Source organism: Perca fluviatilis, chromosome 14, assembly GCF_010015445.1.
Source record: "Perca fluviatilis chromosome 14, GENO_Pfluv_1.0, whole genome shotgun sequence".
Taxonomy (NCBI): Eukaryota; Metazoa; Chordata; class Actinopteri; order Perciformes; family Percidae; genus Perca; species Perca fluviatilis.
This window is the reverse complement of record NC_053125.1, coordinates 32130367-32157104: the sequence shown is the minus strand read 5'-3', so window position 1 is coordinate 32157104 and position 26738 is coordinate 32130367. Positions and strand designations below refer to the sequence as shown.

General features: G+C 40.4%; 1 protein-coding gene and 1 long non-coding RNA gene across 2 annotated transcripts in view; one reads left to right on the top strand and one right to left on the bottom strand.

Annotated features, from left to right (window-relative positions):
- LOC120572607 (low affinity immunoglobulin gamma Fc region receptor II-like) overlaps positions 1–24769 on the top strand; it is a 243189-nt gene extending 218420 nt beyond the window's left edge. Inside the window, exons 7-11 of the mRNA XM_039821928.1 lie at positions 224–319; positions 10659–10754; positions 15227–15289; positions 19043–19105; positions 24435–24769. Coding sequence (XP_039677862.1) covers positions 224–319; positions 10659–10754; positions 15227–15289; positions 19043–19105; positions 24435–24472 — 356 coding nt within the window. The 3' untranslated portion in view covers positions 24473–24769. The remainder of the gene's footprint in view (positions 1–223; positions 320–10658; positions 10755–15226; positions 15290–19042; positions 19106–24434) is intronic.
- Positions 5468–6252, bottom strand: LOC120573042. The gene is made up of 3 exons (XR_005641615.1): positions 6044–6252; positions 5681–5745; positions 5468–5567 (listed from the first exon to the last, which is right to left on the bottom strand). It is a non-coding gene; the product is annotated as an uncharacterized LOC120573042 (long non-coding RNA).
- Positions 24770–26738: the final 1969 nt, after the last annotated feature.

Sequence of the window (26738 nt, the reverse complement as noted above, 5' to 3'; positions counted from 1 at the left end):
TCCATTTCAGCCCTGCCATCAGCAACACGTGTTACGATAAGAAAAGTGTGAAATTTTAAGTTTTACTTCCCCTTATGTAGACTTTGACACTTCTGTATTAAAGCTATATCCTGAAATTTGCTGCTAAAATGTATCTACTATGAAGTCATTTTCTAATACTATGGAAAATAGTATTATTGATTGTAGTAAAAGTTAATCAATGATAATGTCATGTCTTTTCCAGAGAGTGATCCTGCTGCAATCTACTCCGGAGTGAGAACAGAAGACGTCTGTAACGGACAAATAGTGATCAAAGCCAAGAAGACAAAAAGGAAGAGAGGTACGGCTGCTCTTCTATGTCTCCATCACTAGAAACATCTGTTAGAGGAGAACACACAACAGTTTCTATCAAACAAACATAAGGAAATAGTGACTTTATTTTTTAGGGACTATTTTCATTAGCGGATTAATCCTCAGCTGGTTTTCTAGTGAGTGTTTGTGAATGAACTACAGTGTGTGTTCATGGTGATGAAGAAACATGTCATCCAGTGCAACAGGGACCATCTTTATATGCAAAGGATTCCGGTTTTTGCCCTTATTCTGAAAAAGATATTCCTCTAAGCTGTTTACATGGCTAATAAATGAAAACAAAATTAAATAACCAAATTGACTATATACAGAACAGGATGTGTAGATCAGATGAGTCAGTGTGTAGGGTGTGTATGAGTGACAGAGGGGAGAGTGTGCTGCTGTTGTAAAGTGTTAACTTAGCCAAAGGCAAACCTAGGACATATAACCATAACCTAACTAAACCATGCTGGGCCTGTAGAGACAGAGCAGAGAGAGAGAGAGAGAGAGAGAGAGAGAGAGAGAGAGAAAATACTGCAGCTTGAGTAATCTCAGCCCAGGTGAGCTGAGTTAATTAGTGACCTGAAACGTTATATATATTTAAACATCCCAAACACACGATTTAGTGGTTTCTGGCATGAGAAATACTTTGCGTAGTTCTGCTCTCAGTTGAGTAGGCAGCCATAACGTGGCCCAGGACACATTCCTGTTCTCATTAGTTTACATCAACATATTTTTATGTGCATTTTTGTCCTTTTCTTGAGAAAGAGTTAATGCGCAAAATGGGAGATGGAAACAACTTTGCCGAATAAGTTGTGACGTAGCGAACATGTAAGTCACATGACTATAGTCTCGGTATCCATCGGGTGGGGGAAGGATCAGGATACAGGTCCCATCCACTTGTGGCACAAGGAGCGTAGTCGAGTAGCAGTGCGCTATAGCCTGGGCTTCAGACACGTCGGGTAAATTGATGAATGGTTCAACAGCTTGAATGGTATGGCGCATACATAGCGATGTACGGTTGTCTCGCTAACACCAAATGTCTCTGCCACAACCCAGGATCCTGCACAGGTGGCCAACTTGTACAATGCTAGCTCTCTCCATTTAGCCAAAGAACTTAGCTTCTAAACTCTTTGATTTAGCAAGCTGGTTTGCGATCTACAACCATGCATAACGTCAACTTGTGACAAAACTATGCTTTGCGTAGTCTAGTTTATTCACTCTAAACCAGTTGATGGAATGTGTTATTAAGAACGTGGACACATGGAGCCTAAACCACCTCCAAATGTGTTTTTTAAAATCTGATCTCAATGCACCCCGAGTGTTTTTCACCTTTACTCAGAGCTGTCCTCTTGTGATCTAATCACTCAGGTCTCATCTTAAAAGGTATAGTGGAGGATTTTCCCGAATTTTAGAAAAGATCCGCCCTCTCCATTTTTTGAAAAAATGCACATGCGCAACACTCTACCTGCTCCCGAGAGGGAACGCCTATTAAACGTGTGCACGAGAGTGCACGGTTTACAAGTTGCTGTTGGCATGGTTCATTCAAGCACTGCATGAAAAGTGGGATTTCCGTCCCCGTAAATGCCTGTAAACGCCCGGAAATCCCCCTAATTTTCGGCAGTTAGACAATTTACAGGCTGCGAACGTCACGTTCGTCTGTGCCACATATTGTCGGAAACGAACCATGACGTATGTGGAGAGCCCCCGCGGAGGTGTTAATGGATCTAATTAGAATATGAATAGGCGCCTGGCCAGAGAACGACATTTTCTCACTCACTATTGGCTGAAACCACTACTTTTAAACAAGAAAAATCTCTCGTGATTGGTTGACAGGTCTGTCACGGGTTAGGTTATTGGTCAACCTGGGCCATTATTATTATAATAAAATTATATATATTAATTTATTATATTTATTTCATATATGCTATGTTGTATATTCATGTCATGATTATCATAGTTAAAATGATTTGCCAGGAACGTGCTGTTTATTCATAGATAGAGCTTTATTGACACAAAACACAAAAGCAATCAGAAAAAAACTGTGTACAGAGCATCGGAGACACACAGCACACACAACAAATATCCCTCGCTCACGAGAAGCAGCACCGTCCACATCTAACCCACGGCAGCCTCGGAGCTGTATGTAACCGGCAGAATTCTGTCCATTTAGCAGACGTATGTGGTGCGTTGTCCTGGATGTCTATGTGGCGCACTTCCAAAATGACCACCTCACCTGCAGCCAGCACACTCTGTCTCGCTTCCAGCAGCTGTAAAATCAATCAATAAAGACAATCAGTACTGCGCAATGCACTGCTTACGGACACAACACATCTAGCCTATGAATGCACCTGAAAAATATTCACATTAACCAAACGGATCTAATCTTACCCTCTTTTCTTCTCGACCGACTCCGAGCTGAGCTCTTCACAGCTTCTGCCCGCGATGTCACATCTGGTTGTTTCTAGCTGAAGCTCCTGCGTGCTGTCTGGTAATATGTCTTACAGGCAGCTGGAAAACAATTATATGAGAGTGGCATGAATAAAAAAAAACATAAGTTACAGTAAAATTAAACAAGGAAAGATGAAAAAGTAAAAAATACTTACACACAATGGCAATTATCAGCGTCATGTAAATCTGGACCGGTGTTTCGGTTTAACTGGTTTTTGAATTAACTGGTGATAGATGCAGATGTGGTGTGGGCGTGGCCTTTCAGGACCCATTCCCGACTAACCAGGAAATAAACTATTTTTCATTCATTTGTCGGTGTCTTGTGAAACTTGACGATAGAAACGAGTTGCTGAGCATTAATTCTGGTCCCGACAGACATTCATGAAAACACTAGCCGTTGTCACTGCGAAATATCATCCGTTGTCTGGCGACTGTGTCTCGATCTTACTGCAAGCCACGGAGACACCCAGATCGACTTGTGAATTTACATTAGTAAACATTTCACCATTAAAACAACACTGTAGGCCTATCTAAAATGTAAGCAAACTGGGATATGATATATTGTAGGAAAAATATATGTCTTAATGTAAGTAATTAGCTGGGGAAGTTTCATGCTAATCTGTTATTTATTTTTACCCTATCACATAATGTCATGCAAAATGTGTGGGAATTTGTAATCTTTAAAGGCTGTTTTCTCATACTACTAGTCAGAAAACTCAACTGCAGTAGCACTTACACATACATGTCCGTTTAAGCATTAGCCGCACAAATACGACACATACTGTATGAACGGGAAAAAAATAAAACGAAAAAACGCTGGGATCTAGCTGGGATTCGAACCTTGGATGTCATGGACAAAAAAATTGACGGACTAATTTACACATGATCTATACCACTACACTACACACCACTGAATGGGTTTTGTGATTTCCATCAATATATTGGACACTTAGTCTAAATTAACACAGGTTAACATATGAGAGGAATATACACCCATATGTTAACTGGTGATATCACAATTTAACATGGGCAAATGCTAACCTAGAAACTGTAAAGTAGTATAGTTCATATTTGCCTCACATACCGAAAACTAACTGATGTACAACAAACAGGCATGACCCCACTTAACACTTTATTCCGTTTTGGGGGTAAAAATGAAACACGTCAGTCACGCGTCAACTGATTATCTGTGTTTAATTTATGTTTGTGTCGACCAAGAATCGCGCTTTATGTCTAATGGTAGCCTATACACTATTGTTATGACCATATGGCCAATGAATGTTTTGTAGCAAAGTCCTGATCCTCGTTTTCTCTCGGGCGACTTGTGTTATGTCTCGGTTAAGTTATGAAGTGAGTTACAGCAAAAGTCTGGTGATTTGAAGTGAAGAACATATGAAGCTTATTTTCTCACAGTTTGACTTTTATTTATCCCACATAATGTGTTGGCCTACTATGACGACAAAAAATGGTCATTATAGTATATGATTATACAAAACTTTGATGTAGGCCCAGGTTGAAGAGACGGTTTGTGCTGAGATAGACCTACACATTAATAACAATGATAAATGATCACGTTTGCGCATGACTGACGTGTTTACTTTTGTACCCCTAAAACGGAATAAAGTTGTAATACAGGCATAATGAATATTAAAAAATGTGGTTGTGAAGAGGCTGTAGCTTAACATAACACATCTACGTAGCCTACAGAAATATAATTACATTTCTTAAATGCCTGTATCACAAGTTAATCGAGCGGATCACATTTTGCCACAGCTGACAGCTGTCTCCACGCTGCGTTCAGCTGGGTGTAAACACCTCAAATGTAGTTTATGTTTTGCTTACAGGCGGTATTTAAATATTAACAGATCTAATACACTTAATCCATGTTGTACTGTTATTGAATTAAGTTGTGATGCCGCTGCAAGAACGAATTCCGACAACGTAGGTGGCTGTGTCGATGCCTGTTCACAATTGGCTACTGCAAACGTCAGTGTGTTTTCCAAAACTTTTCGGTTATCAGTGTTATATTTGTAGCCTATCATTCCGTTATTAATCTGACTTCAAGTTGATTTGAGATGCTTTCATACAGGGATAAGTGAAACATACTTTCTGAGGTGTTCGCACTAATGTTTGTGGCGATAGCAACGACTGATGCCAGATTAATTTGTGACATAACTTCTATCCCGTTGATTGTGTTTTATATTTAATTCTACGGACGTGCATCATTCTCATCACTATGGTAGTGTACAATACACACTATTACTCATTCATCACATTTGGACAGGACTGTCAAACTCCCATTTTGTAACGATTTGGATATTAGGCGCAGGTGTGGGAAGGTGAAATATCAGGTTTGTTGTTTGCTTTGTTGTTAGCTTGTTTGTTATAGGCCTACCTATAGGCTGGACACCGTTTAATAACTAACTACAGCGTGAATGTCACTAGATAATCAAAAAAAATCGGTGTGTCCGTGGTTTACAGAGACAGTGGTAGAGACACACGGCGTTACACTCGCCAGACAACGAGTGATATTTTCGTAACAAAAACGGCTCATTTGTTCATGTATATATGTCGGATCCAAATAAACTACTGTCCAGCAACCCGTTCCTACCGTAATATTTTCAAATCAATGTGAAAAAGAGGCGAATTGATCCGAATTGTTTACTGCAGCGGTGCAGCCCTGCCTGCAACACATATCACCAGTTAATTCAAAAACCAGTTCAACCGGAACACCGGCAGACAGCTCCGAGCAAATATAGGTCACAGCCTCGTTATGAGGCGAGGTTAGTCTGTAAAAAAAAAAAAAAGTACGGTTAAGATCGGTATCTATTAACGTATCTATGTCCTTATACAGAAAAATGAATGAAGTTCATTCAATGAAAGCATATTCTTTAAATCTTACCCTTGCTCCGGTTAGTAGCGCCTGCTACAGTTTGTCTCAGAGTTGTGAAGACGAAGGACTGCTTTCTGAAAATTACGAGATAAAAAAAATATACTTTTATAAAACAACTCACCTCTGCCTCTATCACCAGTTAATTCAAAAACCAGTTAAACCGAAACACCGGTCCAGAATGAATGGCGCTGAAAGCAGCCAGGCTGCCCAGACACACAGCTCTGTGCTGCTCGCGTTTAAACTTGGTGGGGTTTAAAACATTACTGCCAAGTCTAAGTAGCCTGTTTAACATCCAAAGACAGTCACTGTATGATCAAGAGTTAATAAACAATACAGACTAGCTCGCCGTTTCATTAATAATCATATACTTACGTTGACTTTTTCTTTCTGTGAGCGCATCTCTGGAGCCCCAGAGGTGATATGGAGGAGAGAGAAAAAACGCTCCAAATGTCTCGAACAACTCCTGTGTGTTTCCAAGTGAAGTTTGACAGAGTGTACAGATAACTCTTTTACCAGTTGGCCTGAAATATTCCCATATTTCGGAAGCTTTTGCTCTAACTCTCGGACTCATCTCCCGCAATCTCCCGGTGTTATGTGCCTTCTGGTTTTTCCACCTACTGGTTTCCGAGCCTGTCCAGATGCCGTGTAAACCAATCAACCTACCCACGTCAACAGATTCGCTACATATTCATAAACATTTTACTGGCCTTTGCATGTCGCAACTCAAATCAAAACTATACTGAACTGAACTGAAAATATGAGCCCTACATTACTATAACATTGTACAGCGGGAAAAATGTGTTTTAAAAGTATTTAGGATGATCCGTGTCGCGCTGGATTCGTACCTCCCTCAGCAAAAATAAAAACTTAAGAGTCCACTTCACCATCCACTATATTATCACATTTATCACACCAGCTACCAGGACATGACTTTGTTTTTTCTTTTCCGTCAGTAGGCCATGAATCACTGTTTATCTGAGTACTCCGAAACAACAGGTTACATTGATTTAGGCTTAAAAACATAACTATATCATGCACTCCAACCTTCTGCTACACCTCTGCGCTGCCCATGTGCAAGGATTCATCATAAATTATAGCAGGCAGCACACGGATTCTGAAACAATGGGTCTAAAACAACTGGTTACCCTGGGCTGGAAACGTGATCTCGAAGCTCTCAAACAGCTACAATAACATGTTCCTTGGATTTATGAAAAGAAGCGATATTTCTATTGACATGGCTTAAATGCCTACAGCTACGTTTCCAATAGCATACAACGTTATGTTTACGACCCTAGCCTACAATAACATTGTACAGCGGGAAAATGTTTAAAAGTAATTAGGATGATCCATATCGCGCTGGATTCGAAACTTTCTCAGCTAAATTAACAGCATACCAAACCATTGCACTGTCCACTACACTACCACATCAATCACACAAAATTTTAGAACATGACTTTGTTTTCTCTCAGTAGGCCATGAATCACTGTTTATCTGAATAATCCGAAATAACTGGTTACCTTGATTTAGGCTTAAAAACGTAACGATACCGTGCACTCTAACCATCTGCGCTATCTGTGTGCAAGGATTTGTTATAGATTCTACCAGGCGGCAACACAGATTGTGAAACAATGGGTCTAAAACAACTGGTTACCCTGGGCTGGAACCGCATGATCTCGAGGTTCTCACAGCTACAATAGGCTACCTTGGATATAAAAAGAAGCAATATTTCTATTGACCTTGTTCTACGTTTCCAATAGCCTACAACGTTATGTTTACGACGGAAGATAAACGCATTTGAAACCCCTACAATACAAAGTTCTGTTTAAGAAATTTGAAATATAGTTCGCTAACCTTTGAATTGTTTTCGTTGTAGCCTATAGGCTCTATGTCACCACCCGGATATCAGAAGATCAGTTTTGAAATTGGTGTAAGATGAAAGGTGAACCTTGTTTTCAACACTTCGTCTTAAGAGTGCATCGTTGCAAGATGTTTCGACCAATTCAGAACAAGCTCCGTAGTGTTACGTGATTGCAAAATAAATGAGGTTGGAATACGATTGGGTGGGAATATAGGCGAACATGGTAAGGTTTAAGGTCATAAAATGAAAAGCAGCAAATCCTTTATTGGGTTAAATATTTTGTCTTCTGTCATATGGCTGTATAACTTTTTGGAAACGTAGATGTAGGCATGTGAGCCATGTCAATAGAAATATCGCTTCTTTTCATAAATCCAAGGAACATGTTATTGTAGCTGTTTGAGAGCTTCGAGATCACGTTTCCCAGCCCAGGGTAACAGTTGTTTTAGACCCATTGTTTCAGAATCCGTGCTGCCTGCTATAATTTATGATGAATCCTTGCACGCGGGCCCGCAGAGGTGTAGCAGAAGGTTGGAGTGCATGATATAGTTATGTTTTAAGCCTAAATCAAGGTAACCTGTTGTTTCGGAGTACTCAGATAAACAGTGATTCATGGCCTACTGACGGAAAAGAAAAAACAAAGTCATGTCCTGGTAGCTGGTGTGATAAATGTGATAGTATAGTGGATGGTGAAGTGGACTCTTAAGTTTTTATTTTTGCTGAGGGAGGTACGAATCCAGCGTGACACGGATCATCCTAAATACTTTTAAAACACATTTTTCCCGCTGTACAATGTTATAGTAATGTAGGGCTCATATTTTCAGTTCAGTTCAGTATAGTTTTGATTTGAGTTGCGACATGCAAAGGCCAGTAAAATGTTTATGAATATGTAGCGAATCTGTTGACGTGGGTAGGTTGATAGGTTTACACGGCATCTGGACAGGCTCGGAAACCAGTAGGTGGAAAAACCAGAAGGCACATAACACCGGCGCTATTTTCAAATGGTAGCAGTGAGGGCGGGGGTAGGGGGGGGCAGAGTGATAGAGAGAGACAAAGAGGAGCAGATTAACCAGCAGGGCGCGAACAGCGCACACACTGGTGTGGAGGTGAATTACAGTGAGTTTAAATGGAATACTGGGAAAGTTTAATAACCATAGGACAATTGATGTCTAGATTATGAGGCCATTTGAGCAGAGCCAACAGCTTCATATGTCATGGACATGTGAATATGGTGCTGAATTTGCCAGTATTTTAAGAAGAGAAATGGTTGGGACCTTGTCATGCAATGACAAAGCTGATATGCTTTATGTGAAGCCCAGTGTTTTGGTGTCAGCAGAAAGACTTCTCTTAGAAAACTGTCCAGTGGAGCCTCTGTCTCCATTCCACCAGACAATGTTGGATGGAGCGCAAGACAGAAAGGCCACTGTAGTCATGTCACTATGTACAGTGGTTGAGACTGTGAATGAATCATGGATTGCACATTTTACCTTTGTGTGCAAAGCCTGATTAAAACTAATTGTTGAAATAAATTATTTTGTGTATCTTTTTTTACATCTAATTAGTCATTACTATAATGACATACACAGTAATTAATCTAGCATACTTTCATCAAATAAATCTACTAAAGAGTCTACAATTAGGCTATACTGAATCTGATCTATTTTAAGAGATTTTCTTAAAATTAAGTTAATACCTTTTAGAAAAATGTCACCTGGGGTAAAACTCCCCATGCTGCTACCCTGATTTGCATTTGGATAGCTCACAGCATTTTAATTTACATGTGAAAGCCTCCCCTAGAATTATAGGGGGGGGTCATGGGGGACAACTGCAACAGGCCCACCCCCAATTTCCGACAATTCACGGCAGTTTTCGGTGTTGCCTGTAAATTGCCGTATACAGCCGTAAACCTGAAGTTCCACGACAATCTACAGTGCCGCATACCGGACGAAAATCCCACTTTTCATGCAGTGAAGCCTACTTTCCATAAGAAGATTTGCACTTTTTCACAAATTGAGATGTTTACCGTGTCTGTGCGGTGCGTGACTTGTGCCAAGGCTAGCATCGCTAATCATAGCTTACATCAACTTTCACTAGCAGTGATTTTAAATGGATTTCTCCAAATATCACGCCAAACTTTACCTGTCGAGTAGAAACTTCGCGACTGAGGCATCAGTGGAGAGCCCAACCTGTGCTTTTAGCGCACGCCAGCGTGTGAAACATTCTCCCAAAAACACTCCGGTCTTGTTTCTTTCTTCAGAGGCCTTTCTCTTCTTGTCATACCTTTCGTAGACACTCGTAGCTCACCACACATATACACCTGAAAGTATTCATGTGCAGAAAGCGAAAACTACCCTAGGGACGAGCACGTACGACAGCCTTACGTAAACATAGCGCCAGAATGATTGACAACTAGGAGGACCAATAGTCTTGATGATCCATGTTTCCCTGAATAAAGGGGGCGTCAAAATCAAAAGTAGTATCTGGTGTGGCCACCAGCTGTATTAAGTACTGCAGTGCATCTCCTCCTCATGTACTGCACCAGACTGGCCAGTTGCATTGTTTATACCCTTTACAATGAAGATCTCTAAAGTGATTTGGATTTGAAGTATCTTTAAAATACAGTGTCCCAGGGAAAAGGCGTTTGTTAGAAAACCTTTTTTATTGAGTTTATATTGATGGCGCCATAACAAAGATGCTCAACTAAATCTAGTTCAGTCTCTCTGGAAAATACTGTAGACACATTTTTACATTATTTTGTGTGTTAATAACAAAACTGTGTGTCACAAACTGTTGTTTGTGCGACACCCTGACATGTTGTCATGGTGACTTGTTCCTCCTGCGGTCAACATGTCTCTATAAAAGAACAGCTCTGTTAGCGTGAAGTCCATTTCACATGAACTGGGTTTCCATTTCAGCCCTGCCATCAGCAACAAGTGTTAAGAAAAGAAAACTGTGACATTTTAAGTTTTACTTCCCCTTATGTAGACTTTGACACTTCTGTATTAAAGCTATATCCTGAAATTTGCTGCTAAAATGTATCTACTATGAAGTCATTTTCTAATACTGTGGAAAATAGTATTATTGATTGTAGTAAAAGTTAATCAATGATAATTAATGTCATGTCTTTTCCAGAGAGTGATCCTGCTGCAATCTACTCCGGAGTGAGAACAGAAGACGTCTGTAACGGACAAATAGTGATCAAAGACAAGAAGACAAAAAGGAAGAGAGGTATGGCTGCTCTTCTATGTCTCCATCACTAGAAACATCTGTTAGAGGAGAACACACAACAGTTTCTATCAAACAAACATAAGGAAATAGTGACTTTATTTTTTAGGGACTATTTTCATTAGCGGATTAATCCTCATCTGGTGCTCTAGAGAGTATTTGTGAATGAACTACAGTGTGTGATCATGGTGATAAAGAAACATGTCATCCAGTGCAACAGTGACCATCGTTACATTAACAATATTCAGTTTTTTTTGCCCTTATTCTGAAAAAGACATTGTTCCGATTAAACTGTTTATTGTTAATATATGAATATTCCACTAACAGCCAACACACAACAACCTACTGCTAAAATTACTTCATTTAACAACCCCCCCCCCCCCACACACACACACACTTCTCTTGACCTAGGTCAGGAGTTCACAACAAAGAGGGAGACAACAACATGTTAAATTTTTAAACAATACTTTATTAAATTACAATGAACTAAATTAGACCAAAACAATATCTAAATTGACTATATAACATTGTGTTAATGTTCATATTACTGTTAAATGTGTTTTGTCTGAATATTTAGACAAATTCTATTTTGAAGCTTTGGCAACTTTCATGCCAATAAAGCCCCTTTGAATTTAATTGGAGAGAGAGAGAGAGAGAGAGAGAGAGAGAGAGAGAGAGAGAGAGAGAGAGAGAGAGAGAGTAACCGTGACTTTTTCCTCCTGCGGTCAACATGTCTGCTTATCTTGCTTTAAACTCTATAAACAGTCTAATCTGTTAGCGTGAAGTCCATTTCACATGAACTGGGTTAGCAGAAGTGTTAAGAAGAAAAAAAACTGAAAAATTGTACTTCCCCTTAACAAGTGGACTTTTATGGCCTGTCGACCTGTATACTTAAAGTTCTCATGTTATGCTAATTTTCAGGTTTATAATTTATTTAGAGGTTATATCAGAATAGGTTAACTTAATAAAAAAAAACCATCTTTTTGTTGTACTGCACATTGCTGAAGCTCCTCTTTTCACCCTGTGTGTTGAGCTCTCTGTTTTAGCTACAGAGTGAGACATCTCACTTCTGTTCCATCTTTGTTGGGAGTGTAAGGAATATAGAAAAGACGTGTTACTTAGATTTCTGGAGGAAGGAGAGGCTGGGGTCGAATTGAAAGTTTAAGTAAAAGGTTTAATAAAACAACACGGTGAAAACAGTCAAGACAGTCAAAACACAATCAAACATTTAACATAAAACACTGCCAGCATCAGACTGCAAAACATGCTTCCCCTTGTCGGGACACAGATTGCAGCCATGCGACATGACAAAACAAATGTTACACTGCAGCTGACAGCGGACTGAATCCATGATTCTCCTTGTGGAGTCACATAAAAACAGTGCCGAATCTTTCTCCTGCTCCCACATTAATTCCTGTCTCTCAGGATAAGGACACACCTCTGAATTACAGGTCACAGACTTAGGTTGTTTATCCTGGTAGTGTTGATTCTACAGTAATATGCATTTCCTTTGTTCTAATCCAGACTTGGCACCAGGAGGTTGGAGACTCAAAGAGACGTTTCTCTTCGTATGTTAATAGTTGGTTTTAACCTAATCTATCTGCAAGAAACAGGAAGAGAGGGGGAGAGAAATAACCAGCTGTTTTTACCTTAGTAGGCTAGTCATTCTAGATTCCATTCCTATTTTCATAACCTGACTGCAGTATACAATTTATTATTTAAAACATAATACATAAGCATAGTTTTTAGAAAAAAGACTAAAACTGTAAGGTATTCTCCATTTCTGTCCCTATAGAACAACACTAAACATGAACAAAAAATGTAATCAAACAAAACCAAGCATTTTAAATATTCAACGTTTTAGCAGGCATCTTTTCCCCCTCAAAACAGAGGGACTGAATGTTCAAAGCCAACACATTTTCATACATTCACTGAGAAACTCCATTCAAACTTTAAAATGTTCCACGTCTTTCATACCTTCAGGGTCGGCGCCCAACTCTTCAAAGACATTCATACAGATTGATCCATTTTTCACTGCTCCACCCTTTTCCACAAAAATCAAACCAGCCATCCAGTTGGCCTTTCAATCATAAAGCATTCACAATGCAATCTCTTCAGAAATTTCATTTCTCTAGTTTACTGTATTTTTCCATAGTCTGACCCCTAGCTGGTTTTAGTAGACGCTCTGTTGTAATGATTTACCAACCAGATGGAGTCGCTGTTCGTTATACCAGTCAGGAAATGGAATTTCCAATGCAAAACTCAACACAAACGAAAATCCACAACCAATCCACGACCATACTGCGTCTGTAACCTCAACACGTCCACAAACCCCACCGCTGAGCTGCACGCTCTCAATTTAAACGAACCAATCTTATTTACAAAAATGAGTTAGTTACTGTCACAACTAACACAGGAGTCACTTTCCGCAAACTCGTCATATTTACACTAGTTTATCACAAAACACAACTGCGCGAGTCGCTGCTGTGGACTCAAATCCCAATACCACAATTCTATTTCAAAAATATTTACAGTAGGCCTCTGTACAACCCTATATTTAATTGTTTCCTATCTTTAACCTCACAGAGAATTATTTCTCTATCGCCGGCTCTATCGGACTTTCTACCACTATGGCCCCACTTCTTGTGACCGCACAAAGAAAATGATTTTTCTTGTCGCCGGCTCTATTCAGACTTTTTAAAAACTATGGCCACACCTCTTGTGACCTCACAGAGACTAGGTCCTCTGTCGCCGGCTCTATTCGGTCTTTTTAACATTAAAATTTTACAGGATTCTAAACCTGACCACTTAAAAAAGTGGACTTCTAGTGCACTTAACCATGGAACCCTCTTTGCGGGCTTTTAAGCTTTACACAACCACATACAAACACACACTATCACATACAATAGGCCTACTTTTGTATTTATCGTTCTCAACATAGTCCTCAATTGGGCATTACTTTTATCAATTACTTTTACAGATTTTAATAGACTTACCAGTTGATGCTGCTGAATTTTCACATCTAAAACGTTTCCTATATACGCTCTGCAGTGTTTTGATAACAACAGGTTTTCTGCTCACCTCTCAGTTGTCTGGGCCCATGTGAAAATTCAGCAAGTCACCATGATCCAGTCTTTCAATACGCTTTTTTCCTTTTGTCCTCCACAAATCCACGTCGGCGGTCACCAATTGTTAGAAATCTCTAAAAGACGTGTCACTTAGATTTCTGGAGGAAGGAGAAGCTGGGGTTCGGATTGAAAGTTTAAGCAAAAGGTTTAATAAAACAACACAGTGAAAACGACAGTCAAAACACAATAAAACATGAAACACTGTCAGCAGCAGACTGCAAACATGCTTCCCCTGTCCGGTCACAGTTAGCAGCCATGCGACATGACAAAACAATACACTGCAGCTGATAGCGGACCACAGAACCTGTTCCCTTGTCGGGTCCCAGGCTTGTGGCCTCGAATCCTTCTCCTGCTCCCACATTTATTCTTGTCTCTCAGGATAAGGACACACCTCTGAATTTCAAGTCACAGACTAAAGTTGATTATCATGTAGTGCTGATTCTACAGAAATATGCATTTCCTTTGTTCTAATCACGTCTAGCTCACCAGGAGGTTGGAGACTCAATGAGACGTTTCTCTTCATATGTTAATAGTTGGTTTTAACCTAATCTATCTGCAAGAAACAGGAAGAGAGGGGGAGAGAAATAACCAGCTGTTTTTACCAAAGTAGGCTAGTCATTCTAGATTCCATTCCTATTTTCATAACCTGACTGCAGCATACAATTTATTATTTAAAACATAATACATAAGCATAGTTTTTAACTTTTTACAACCTAACAGGAGTCGCACGTGCGCAGTAGCTAGGTAAGGACTACTAGCCAGTCAGAAGCAGAGTATGAGGGCGTGCCCTGACAGTACCTAGGTAAGGACTACTAGCCAGTCAGAAGCAGAGTATGAGGGCGTGCCCTGACAGTACCTAGGTAAGGAATACTAGCCAGTCAGAAGCAGAGTATGAGGGCGTGCCCTGACAGTACCTAGGTAAGGAGGGCGTGCCCTGACAGTACCTAGGTAAGGACTACTAGCCAGTCAGAAGCAGAGTATGAGGGCATGCCACGCTAGCAGCTAGGCGAGCATTATAACGTGTGTTCCAAAGTGACCACGTTCGTCTCTGAAGTTAAGGCTGGACTACAATAGAGCTGTTTGGAGCAGTTTGTGAACAGTGTTTTCTGTTGGAGATGGTAAGTCCCTTTGGGAGGGGACTTTGGGCTTTTTCACTTTGTAAACCTATAACATGCACAAAAAAGATATATAACACAATAAAGGAATGGGAAAAAGCAAAAAAGCATAAATTAGCTATTTAAAAGTATTACTGATTGTAGTAGGAGATAATCAGTATACGTTTTGCATAAGCAGTAAATATACTGCATAAACTACAGTCCTGGAATAATAACTATATTTTTTTTCCAGAGAGTGATCCAGCTGCAATCTACTCTGGGGTGATCAAAGACAAGAAAACAAACAGGAAGAGAGGTACGGCTGCTCTTCTATGTCACCATCACTAGTAACATAACATATGTGTGTGTGTTCATATGTGGCCTCGAAGGCCTAGAAGCTGGTTAAAGGAATGAAAGAGGGATGCTGTGTTCACACGCTCCAACAAGTCCTCCAGTACTGGAACACTTTGAAAAAGTCCTATTTTACATGGCTGCATGAAAACAGGAATAGTGAAATATTCTGTCATTAGCCATGACAACAGCTTGGCTAAAATATTGTCTTTTTAGTAGGGATGTCCAGATCCGATCTCGTGATCGGAAATCGGGCCCAATCACGTGGTTTTGGACTCGATCGGAATCGGACATTACCTCCCGATCAGGACTCGGATATGTATGTACCGTATATCCTCACATAAAAGCCGGGGCCTTTATTTACCTGAGCTGCAGAGGGTACCAGGCTTGTATTTAAAGCAGGCTTTTATTAGAGGCAGGTCTTTATTTCTAATTCCATCTGTTTGATAAGTATAATTATTTTAAATAAACTGTTTTAAATTAAAAACCATAGCGTTCCAGTGGATAAAGATCATTAATTTTTTTTAAAACATTTGCAAAAATATCACCATATACAACAACAGCCAGAAGGGTGACAAAGCAATTTGGGTCAGAATTAATCAAACACCCCCATTGTGTCAGTTTGAAACCTGTAAATGTACCGGGTATTTATTTCAAATACAGGTACTGCAGTATTGCTGGTAGATTACAATAAGAGCATACAGTACTTACACCAGTATTTGATTAACGTTACAGACGGTAGCTAGCTACCAGTAGCTTTGTTTCTAGCTCCAGGCTAACGTGTTTCCTCCCACCTCCAGTTAGCTAGCCGTGCTCTGCTCTTGTCTGCTAGCTAATCTTGTCAGCTCATCCTTCTGTTTCTTCCAGTATCGGATTCTCCTGGGGTCAATGTCGAAACGTCTCGCAGCTTTTTCACCCGAGTTTTCCTCCGCATACTTTAAAACTCTTTTCGTTTTGTTGTTGAAAAGTCTGTCACTAGCACCAGAGTCCGTCTTTCTCTGCTAGCACTAAATGAGACCCGTGTTACATCCAATGTAGCTACTGCCATCTATTGGCACCTGTACGTTACTGCACACTACACTTGGCTGAGTTACACATACAGCCGCATTGAAATAAGGGTGAGGCTATTTGCACCCCTGGTACAATAAGCAGTGTATGCTATTTGTACCCTGGTGCAATTAGAAATGCTATTCGTACCCCGCCGGTGCACACAGCAATGTGTTCTATTAATACCCCGTCTGGTACAAATATCAATGTATGCTATTTGCACCCCTGTGCATTTACAGTACCTTGGCATATATTTAAACACAGTTATCCATACTACTCATGTATTACACCTTTTTGGAATATTATCGCTCTGACATTTTTACCCTAACCATAACCAATCCCACTCCTCTTGCCTAAACCTAACCAACCCAACCAGAGCAGGCATATTCATGAGTCTTCCCCTACCACCCTGCAAAAAAAAAAAAAATGTTGCGTTTGCGGGCCCTGACTTGCGCAATTGCATGCAAATTATCTAATCCGAAATTACAAAATCACCTCACAGGGGAATTGAACTCCTAACTCCCATACCAAAGATCAGCATGCTAACCACTCACCTAGCAGTTCTTACTGGATGTTGAGCAACTGTTTACCACTTGCTTTCTTCAAGCCTCTGTGGCTAGGTAACCATACTGTATACAAAAAATAGATAGCCTACTAAATAACAAACCAACGGTTGTATGCTTTCACTGAAGACAGAAAGCGCAACTGTAGTATCCATTTTCCGCTAGAAATTCAACTGTTATAAACTTTAGAGACAAAACTTTCCTAATATGCCAGTTTCTGCGGTCATGGAAGATGAACGTCCGCCATGATTTCGGTGCACGCGAGCAACGTGTTTTTGTTGTTACGTCACAGGGTGTAAATAGCTCAGCTGTGTGGCCGAGGCTATTCGTACCGGGGGTGCAAATAGACACTCCGATTTTATTTTGACTTAATATTATATGAAAGGAATTTAGGAGATTATCCACACTATTTTTTCCCAGGCCTTGAGACTGACCTTTATTTGTCCATGTTGACCACGCCCCCGGCCACTGAGCCCCGGCTTTTAATTGACTCCTGGTTTTTATTTGAGGAATTACGGTATATATATTCTCATTATTTTAGGAGTGCAGTTCGTAAAAGTACATTACTTGAATGTTAAAATAAGGTGAATTAAATAAAAAATAAGGAACATCCTGGATCTGTTTTTTCGCTCTTCTTTATTCTTTTTTTATATATTATAGAAGTATCGGATCGGGACTTGGTATCGGTAGATACTCAAAATCAAATGACTCGGACTCGGACTGGAGGGCAAAAAAACCTGATCGGGACATCCCTACGTTTTAGGCATAAGAGAAAAAAAACGAAAACAATGTGTGCATGTAAACATATTCAGTTATAGGTTTTAAACAACAATGGAGCTCTGTGGCACAGAGGAAGAAGATATATCAGGCTTCAATAAACACACAATACTTGTAATATACGTTCACTGTTGTTTTGAGTCTGAACATGAGAGTCATTGACAATATAAAACATGTAAAATAACACCAGACTAATACTTTAAGACAACAACAGACTAAAAATCAAACAGAATAGGAATATTCATCCTGTCTTAAAGTGAGATTTAAGTTTGGATATGAAAGAGGAGACGGACTCAGCAGACCAAAGATTCTTTGTTTCCTGCTTCTCAAACTGACTGTTATTACAACTTAGATTTCTGGAGGAAGGAGAAGCTGGGGTTCGGATTGAAAGTTTAAGCAAAAGGTTTAATAAAACAACACGGTGAAAACACAATAAAACATAAAACATGAAACACTGTCAGCAGCAGACTGCAAACATGCTTCCCCTGTCGGGTCACAGTTAGCAGCCATGCGACATGACAAAACAATACACTGCAGCTGACAGCGGACCACAGAACCTGTTCCCTTGTCGGGTCCCAGGCTTGTGGCCTCGAATCCTTCTCCTGCTCCCACATTTATTCCTGTCTCTCAGGATAAGGACACACCTCTGAATTTCAAGTCACAGACTAAAGTTGATTATCATGTAGTGCTGATTCTACAGAAATATGCATTTCCTTTGTTCTAATCACGTCTAGCTCACCAGGAGGTTGGAGACTCAAAGAGACGTTTCTCTTCATATGTTAATAGTTGGTTTTAACCTAATCTATCTGCAAGAAACAGGAAGAGAGGGGGAGAGAAATAACCAGCTGTTTTTACCAAAGTAGGCTAGTCATTCTAGATTCTATTCCTATTTTCATAACCTTGCTGCAGCATACAATTTATTATTTAAAACATAATACATAAGCATAGTTTTTAACTTTTTACAACCTAACAGGAGTCGCACGTGCGCAGTAGCTAGGTAAGGACTACTAGCCAGTCAGAAGCAGAGCATGAGGGCGTGCCCTGACAGTACCTAGGTAAGGACTACTAGCCAGTCAGAAGCAGAGTACGAGGGCGTGCCCTGACAGTACCTAGGTAAGGATTACTAGCCAGTCAGAAGCAGAGTATGAGGGCGTGCCCTGACAGTACCTAGGTAAGGACTACTAGCCAGTCAGAAGCAGAGTATGAGGGCGTATTAGCTATTTAAAAGTATTACTGATTGTAGTAGGAGATAATCAGTATACGTTTTGCATAAGCAGTAAATATACTGCATAAACTACAGTCCTGGAATAATAATGATATTTCTTTTCCAGAGAGTGATCCAGCTGCAATCTACTCTGGGGTGATCAAAGACAAGAAAACAAACAGGAAGAGAGGTACGGCTGCTCTTCTATGTCTCCATCACTAGTAACATAACATATGTGTGTGTGTTCATATGTGGCCTCGAAGGCCTAGAAGCTGGTTAAAGGAATGAAAGAGGGCTGCTGTGTTCACACGCTCCAACAAGTCCTCCAGTACTGGAACACTTTGAAAAAGTCCTATTTTACATGGCTGCATGAAAACAGGAATAGTGAAATATTCTTTCATTAGACTGTTATTACAACGAAGAATTGCATACAGTAGTTTTCCACTGTGAGTGTACAACCACAGCAGCAGCTTCCTCCTGTTGATACCAGTAAACTGACACTGGTGAGGTTTCTCTCTACCGTCTCTGCGAGCAGCTTTGTGGTCGTCAAGTTTCCCGTTTCAGAAAAAGCTCTTCCTTTGTTCCCAGCAGGTCTAAAAACCTTCAGACATAAAGGCCATGATAACTAATAATTATTCTACATTAACAATAATCTTACAGCACTATAAATAGTATTATATCAAGAGAGAGATCCAGCTGCAGTCTCCTCAGTAGTAAGAGGAGCTGAAGACGTCAGTTATGGAAAAATAGTTATCAAATCAAACAGGACCAGAGGTACAGCTGCTCTTTATTGATTGTTTCAAGTCTTTATGCTAAGCTAACTTAACCATTTCCCGCTCTGTTCTGAACATACAGAAAATGAGGCTGATAATCATCCCCTCTCACTCTCAGGAAGAAAGAAAATAAGAGGATTTGCTACAATATGTGGGAATATAATGAACTATTTCTGTAAGATACAAAAAGGACAAAAACACTGACTACGTTTACATGCACATAATATTCAGTTTTTTGGCTATTATTCTGAAAAAGTCAATGGGCCTCCTTCAGCAATATCTTCCTAAGTTTTCTCTTAAATACTGTATGTCAGCCAGGAGGGACTGGGCCTTCTTCAGGGTATTTGTCTCATATAGAGATTTCAAATCAGTCAGAGAATTGTGGGAAATTTTGCCACACACCTTAGTTATGTATTGCAGCCTGTTTTTGTTTTTAAGAGTGAGGGACCCAAACCAGCTCACAAAGGCAAAATAAAGAATAGTTTAAATGATACAATAATAAAGCATCCTCATAAAGGTCTTATCGACATTAAAATTGCTAAATTTACGATAAAAAACATGTGTTGGTGTGATTTTTTACAGACAGCGTCAACTTGAGGCTCGAAGGTGAGTTTGTTGTCTATTTAATAGACAACAAACTCACCTTCGAGCCTCAATTATAATAGACTCTATTATAATACCAAGGTATTTGTATTGCTTCACCTCTTCGATAGCTTGATCGTTAATAAGGGTCGGAGAGAGGGTGGGGGGATTCTTCCTAAAGTCGATCAGCATTTCTTTAGTTTTTGCCACGTTAATGTTCATAAAAGATGACTTGCACCACTCTGTAAAATCATTTGAAATAGCGCCATACTCTGGGTCATTGTGCATCAGCAGCGACACTATTACCGATTCGTCAGCAAACTTAATGATATGGCGCCTGGGGTGCTGGCTTTGGCATGCATTTGTATATAAAATAAATAAGATTGCGGAGAGGACGCAGCCCTGGGGGGGAACCCCCAATAAAGTCTTCATAATGAGGGACGTGAGTACCACAGGCCTAAAATCGTTACAACACTCTGGAGTCTTATTTTTAGGCACCGGAACAATAATTGAGTCTTTCCAAAGGTGAGGAACGGTGTGAGGATGTAAGGACATTTTGAAAATAAAGCAAAAAATGTCAGCCAGCTGTTCAGCACAGTTCTTTAAAATACGGCCTCCAATACCGTCGGGGCAGGATGTGAGTTGCCTGTGCTCAGCATGTTCTCAAGTTTGTCCTTATAATTAAGTTTTGCAAGCTTAAGTTCCTTTTTAGCTTGTTTTACTCCGTATTGAGTAATGTTACCTTGGTTAAAGCTAATATTTCGTTGATTAATTATGCTTTTAACAGATTTGGAAACCCAAGGTTTATTCTTTGGATATATGGAAATGAGTTTATGGGGAATGACTAAGTCCTCACAAAAGTTGATGTATGCGTAAGCTCATCAATGTCCTTACATTCGTTTTTAACTAGATCCCAATCAGTACAGCAGTAGCATTCCTGTATAGGGCTGGGTATCGTTCAGAATCTTTCAATCCGGTGCCAATTTCGATACCTCAGTTTCGATACTGGTTCCTAACAATACTTTTTTCGATACCATGTTTTAAAATTCATTTCAACATCAACAAAAATACATTAAACACAAAGCTTTTATTTTCCACCTTAATTGTGAATCAAAACAGTTATCAAAATTAAAAAATTCTGGTAAAACTGCTCACTCAGAGTAACATTAAAAATAGTGCCTTGCCTTGCAACCTCAGCCTGTCAGTCAGTCATCAGGGCAGAGAAACCACCGTTGTGGCTGCTTGTCTAAGAGCAAGTGTAACATCAACAGCACCGCCACCGCTTTCAGCTCGCCATTAATATCATATCGCAGCAAACACTGTCTGCGTCAAGTTTTAAAAAAACTGTAACTACACTTGAAACCAAACGTAACTCTCTGTGACTTCAACAAAAAAAAATTTTGATACCACAAAAGTATCGACATTCGGTATGCAGCCCTATTCCTGTAGACACTGGATTGAGTCCTCTGACCACACCGGAACCAACTTTCGTTCCGGCTGGTTTCTCTTCAGTACCGGTTTGTAAGACGGAACCAAATAAACAGAGTTGTGATCGGACATGCCGAGTGGAGCTCTGCTGTAGGATTTATAAGCACCTTTGACGGATCCATAACAGAGGTCCAGCCCTTTGGTCCGTCGTGTTGCACAGGTGACATATTGATAAAAATTACACAGGGACCTCCCTGGTTTACAGTTATTAAAATCGCCCATGGCAAAGTTTAGTGCTTCAGGTGAAATCCCCTGAAGCCGCTGCACACACTTCAACATAGCCCGAGTCCCTAGGTCGGCATTAGCCTCGGGTGAATATAAACAAGTGTTACAAATATCTGTGGGAATTCCCTGTGCAGATAAAAGGGGCGTAAAGATACAGACAAAAGTTTGAGATCAGAAGTACACAGTTTTTCTCTGACAATCACCGTATTGCACCATTTCTTATTTATTTAAAGACATAAGCCTCCACCAAGGGATTTTCCTGTCACTGTGGAGTCTCTGTCAAGATGGACAGGTTCCCCAAAACAGTCCAACTCAAAATCAGAGAGTGGATCAAGATCTTTGAGCCACGTCTCCGTCAAGGCAAAGAGACAGGCGGATCTGTATTCTGAAAGAAACTTTAACTTTTGCCTGAAGCTCGTCCACTTTATTTCGAAGGGACTGGACATTGGTGAGGATAATTGAAGGAAGAGGCATCCGACGATGGCCTTCTCCCTTCAATCTTTGCCATACGCCGCCGCGTCTCCCCCTTTTCCTCACTTTTGTCCTGGGTGCCCAACTCTGGTTCTCTGAGGGGGCTGCCGACCAGATGATCTCTGGTGGAAGAGCCGCCGGGGGGTCCTCGATGCCCGCATCGGAGTCACGCAGGCGGGGCCGGCGATTGCTATAGGCGACCTAGGCGATTGCATAGGGCGTCAAAAGTGTTGGGGGCACCGTGTCGCCCTTAAGTCTACTTCCCATTAATAATAGAATCAGAACGACAAGTGAAATAAAACGTGTTTATTACTCATGATCATCCTAGGGCGCCCCCTCAGCCACACGTTTACTTGTCAACCTTTCATTACGCGACTTTTCCATTCTACGGGTCAAACTCAAACACACGGACCTCTGAAGCAGACCTGTGCGTCGCTTAGTGTCCACTCTCGCTGTAAAAATAGAGACGAGCAGCCTTCTTAGTGTCCACTCTCGCTGTAAAAACAGAGACGAGCAGCTGCACAGACACGGAGCTGCTGCAAGCGCACCTTCCCTGGTCTGTGCAGCTTCAGTTTTATAATGGACGTGCTCTGCTGTGGGCATGCTGCAGCAGATGTGTCCCTATTTCTGCGTAGTATTGTTTCCACCTCCGATGTAGAGCAGCGTAGCCTACAGCCACTTCCTTAAACTGTCTCATTCAGAGACCAGCGTCTCAAGTGGGGCTCTGTGTCTGTCAGGAGGTCTGAGATCTACCGTATCAACAGAGCAATCACGTACTGCACAGCAGACTATGGTGCAAGTGGATTATTTTCTGAAATATAGTGACTTTATTCTTGTAATAGTCTATTGTATTATCACTTTATTTTTCTCACAATATCACAACTCCTCCAAACCTCAGAGAACACAGATGAGATATGCTGTATTTTGAATGTGCACAAAGTTTTGAACATGAGCAGAAATCTTGCTCAAACACATCTGAAATATTACAGTCGAGGGGTTTATTAGTTCATTAAAATGAATTAATGTATCATTCAGGTGAATAATTTTAATATGCACATTTAAGGTTGTTACTTCCTCAACAAAAGAAGCAAAAGTGGGAAGAGTAAATGATGCCTAGGTTACATGTGTGCTGACATTAGAAACATTAGAAAATTAGAAACATTGAGATTAAAACACAGAATGCCTGAGAGCCTTACTGCAAAATATTCTATTATGTTTTTATATTTGGATTGGAATCTCTGTTTCCCTTTAGATAAAGATATTCCCAGCATAAATTGATTCAGAAAAAGGTAAAAAAAAAAAAAAAAAAAAGTGCATATAAATTCACCACAATGCAGGAAATGAAGTATTTAATGCTCAAAATTTTCAGGGGGTGGACCCCCAGACCCCCCCATCATAAGTCACCATGCACACAAATCTGGAAACAAAACACTGGCCTTTGGGTTGCCAGACCAGTTATGATTAGACCAAATGTTGGTGCCATCTAACTTACATGGAAGCTAGAAACTAAAATGAACATACATTGCTACTCTATTGCTGACACAGCGCTGTGGATATCTGGCAATGTGAGACTGGGGGGGGGGCACAAAACTCAATCTCGCCTAGGGCAACCAAAGGGCTAGAACTGGCCCTGCACACAGGAACAGGAGAAACTTGCGGGTATATTGGGGGGACTCCTTGTGTTCACACAGTTCACCCAAAAGTTGTCATAAGAGCGTAAAAAGGATAAAACAAAGCGTCAAACTGAGATGAGTCATTGTTATGACCGTCACACACTGATCAGTTAAAAATCCAAGTTAGTAGGGACGCTAAAACCAGGTTAAACATCAAAAGACAACACTCTCACTCTGCACTCTGCTGCTGCCTGTCGCCATGACAGCACCAGTCAAACATAGATGTCACTGTTTAGAAACACTGTTTGTCTGCTGATGGAGGTTGTCTCCAACAGTTTCTCATATTGTTTGAACTGTTTGTGTTCAGAGCCTCCAGCAGAGCCAGAGGTCCTCTACTCCTCATAGAGGAAGACCTGAACACCATCACACCAGTCCAACCAGTGGAGTCCAGCCGGCCAATCACTGGTCCCCAGAGACCCTCACATCTACATCTGTATAGCCCTGGTGTATTTGTCGGAGATTTTAAACTTTGTGAGCACAAAAAGGTCAGTCCGGTCATCCAACCAACTGGCTTTAGAAGACCCAAGGTCGAGGTACAAACTGTGCGGTCAGCCCTATATTCCCACAGCCCTATGTTTCCACATTTCTAAGATTTTTCTTAAAGCTCCATTGTATAACATTTGTAGTTGTTTATTATCAAAATCTGTATTGCCCTTCACAAATTTGTCTTTTTTTTTATGTATATTGACCACCGCCATCAATTTCAAGTATTCCTTTTGGCTTGGAATTTTACAGTTACGCTTCCATGAACTGGGGTCTGACTCTCCAGAATCATGCACCATCTTGAAATACGTTGGCCGGTAAGGGACATACAGGCTCTACTGCTCTGCCTTTTGTGCTTTTCTCTCAGTGGCATTGACGCACTGTGACGTATGCCAGGGAGGGAGGGATGGGAGGAGATTATTTTACTGCCAACAGATTTGAAAGCCTGTTGCACTGAGGACATAAAACCTGCATGTAACAGAGTTAAAAAGAGAAAGGTAATTCTGCCTATTTGTGAAAATTAGAAGTTTTATAGTTGCTACTTGCTTGGCTAACTATAGCATGGTTGTGCATAACGCTAGAACGACGTCTAGGATACTTTTCCTCGCGCCAAAGATGAAAAAAGATTGTCTACCTTGTAACATAAACGTAATCATATGTGACGTGATTTCCCTGGCAGACAACTCGCATCAGGTGCAGTTGTAACAGACTAGTTACAGCTAGAACAGCTGTGTGTAACCGATGGAGATACTAAGAGCTAATATCAGTTTCACTGACATTGTTCATACTGCTCAGAGAAATATATTATAAGCACAAACCTGCGTTGCTTCTCTCCTACGCTGTAAACATTGCCTTACACTATTAATCTCGTACAATACACAGAATAACAACAGCACTGATACTTTACTAACATTAGCTTTCATGTTTGGGAACCTGATAACTGATTTTAGCAATGAAACAGTACTAAAATAACGTTAAACTATTATTAAACTGGATGGGACACTTACGGACAAAGTGGTCGCTAATTTCGGGTTCAGCCGCCGTAGGAGTTAGAACGCGCTCGGAATGGGGAGGGCTCGAAAGTGAAACTCAGTTGGTTGTCAAATACAATTTCACCGCTTCTTACACAATGGAGCTTTAAAATTAGGGTTAGGGTTATGTTTGCAATAAACAAAGAGATGGGCACACCAGATTTAGCTACAAGCTACATTCCATCTGTAGTCCATTGCTACTGGATAATAGGTTGGGTGTAATTGGCTACCAAATTGGGAGAAAGGGGGATACAATCTGATACAAATTTATGGAAAAGGAAATGTGGGAACACAGGGCCTAATTTTGGGAAAAAAACTTCGAAATGTGGGACGATTAGACTGTGGGAACATAGGCACGCTCCCCAAACTGTGGGAGAGGCGGGGATCACTCTTTTGCAGTTTCTGCCCTGAGACTTTGGAACAAGTTACCACCTGGCATTCACACCATTACAAATGTTACTCTTTTGAAATCCAAACTTAAAACTAGATATATTTAGAATGGCTTTTAATGCACAGTAGTGTTGCAGCTTTTTCACTTTCTTTCTCCAGTTTTTATGCAACAGTTTCAGATTTAACTGTATTCTATGTTTTATTCTTCTTATTGTATGGTATGTTGTTTTATTCTTGGTCCTTCAATGCACCTGCTGTGCTATGAAGCACTTTAATGTTGATTGATTTTAAGGCTAAATGAGCCCAATGCAGCTACAAAGAGACAAACAACTCACATTTTAAGCATGTTTGCATTCTTTAGATGTGTTTCATTCAAACAAATGCTTCTTATTTAAGTCATAGATGTGTTCCTCTGTAAGTGTTTCATACCGTTGCACAACAACCAACCTAACAGAGTATAATGATAATAACTATTAACTATATAACTGATATTTATATATTGTATTAATGAGCTTGTTTCTGTGCAGCATCAATAAACTCTGGTGTCAGCGGTTGTTTTCCTCGTGTGGTTCTGTGGGTTTCACATCTCTGACTGATGGAACATTTGTTCTGGTTGTGGCTAACTGATCCACGCTTCTCTTCAGCGGAAATAACAGAGAACAAACACACCGCAGGCTATACACAGCTGAAACATCAGCCAGCGGTTG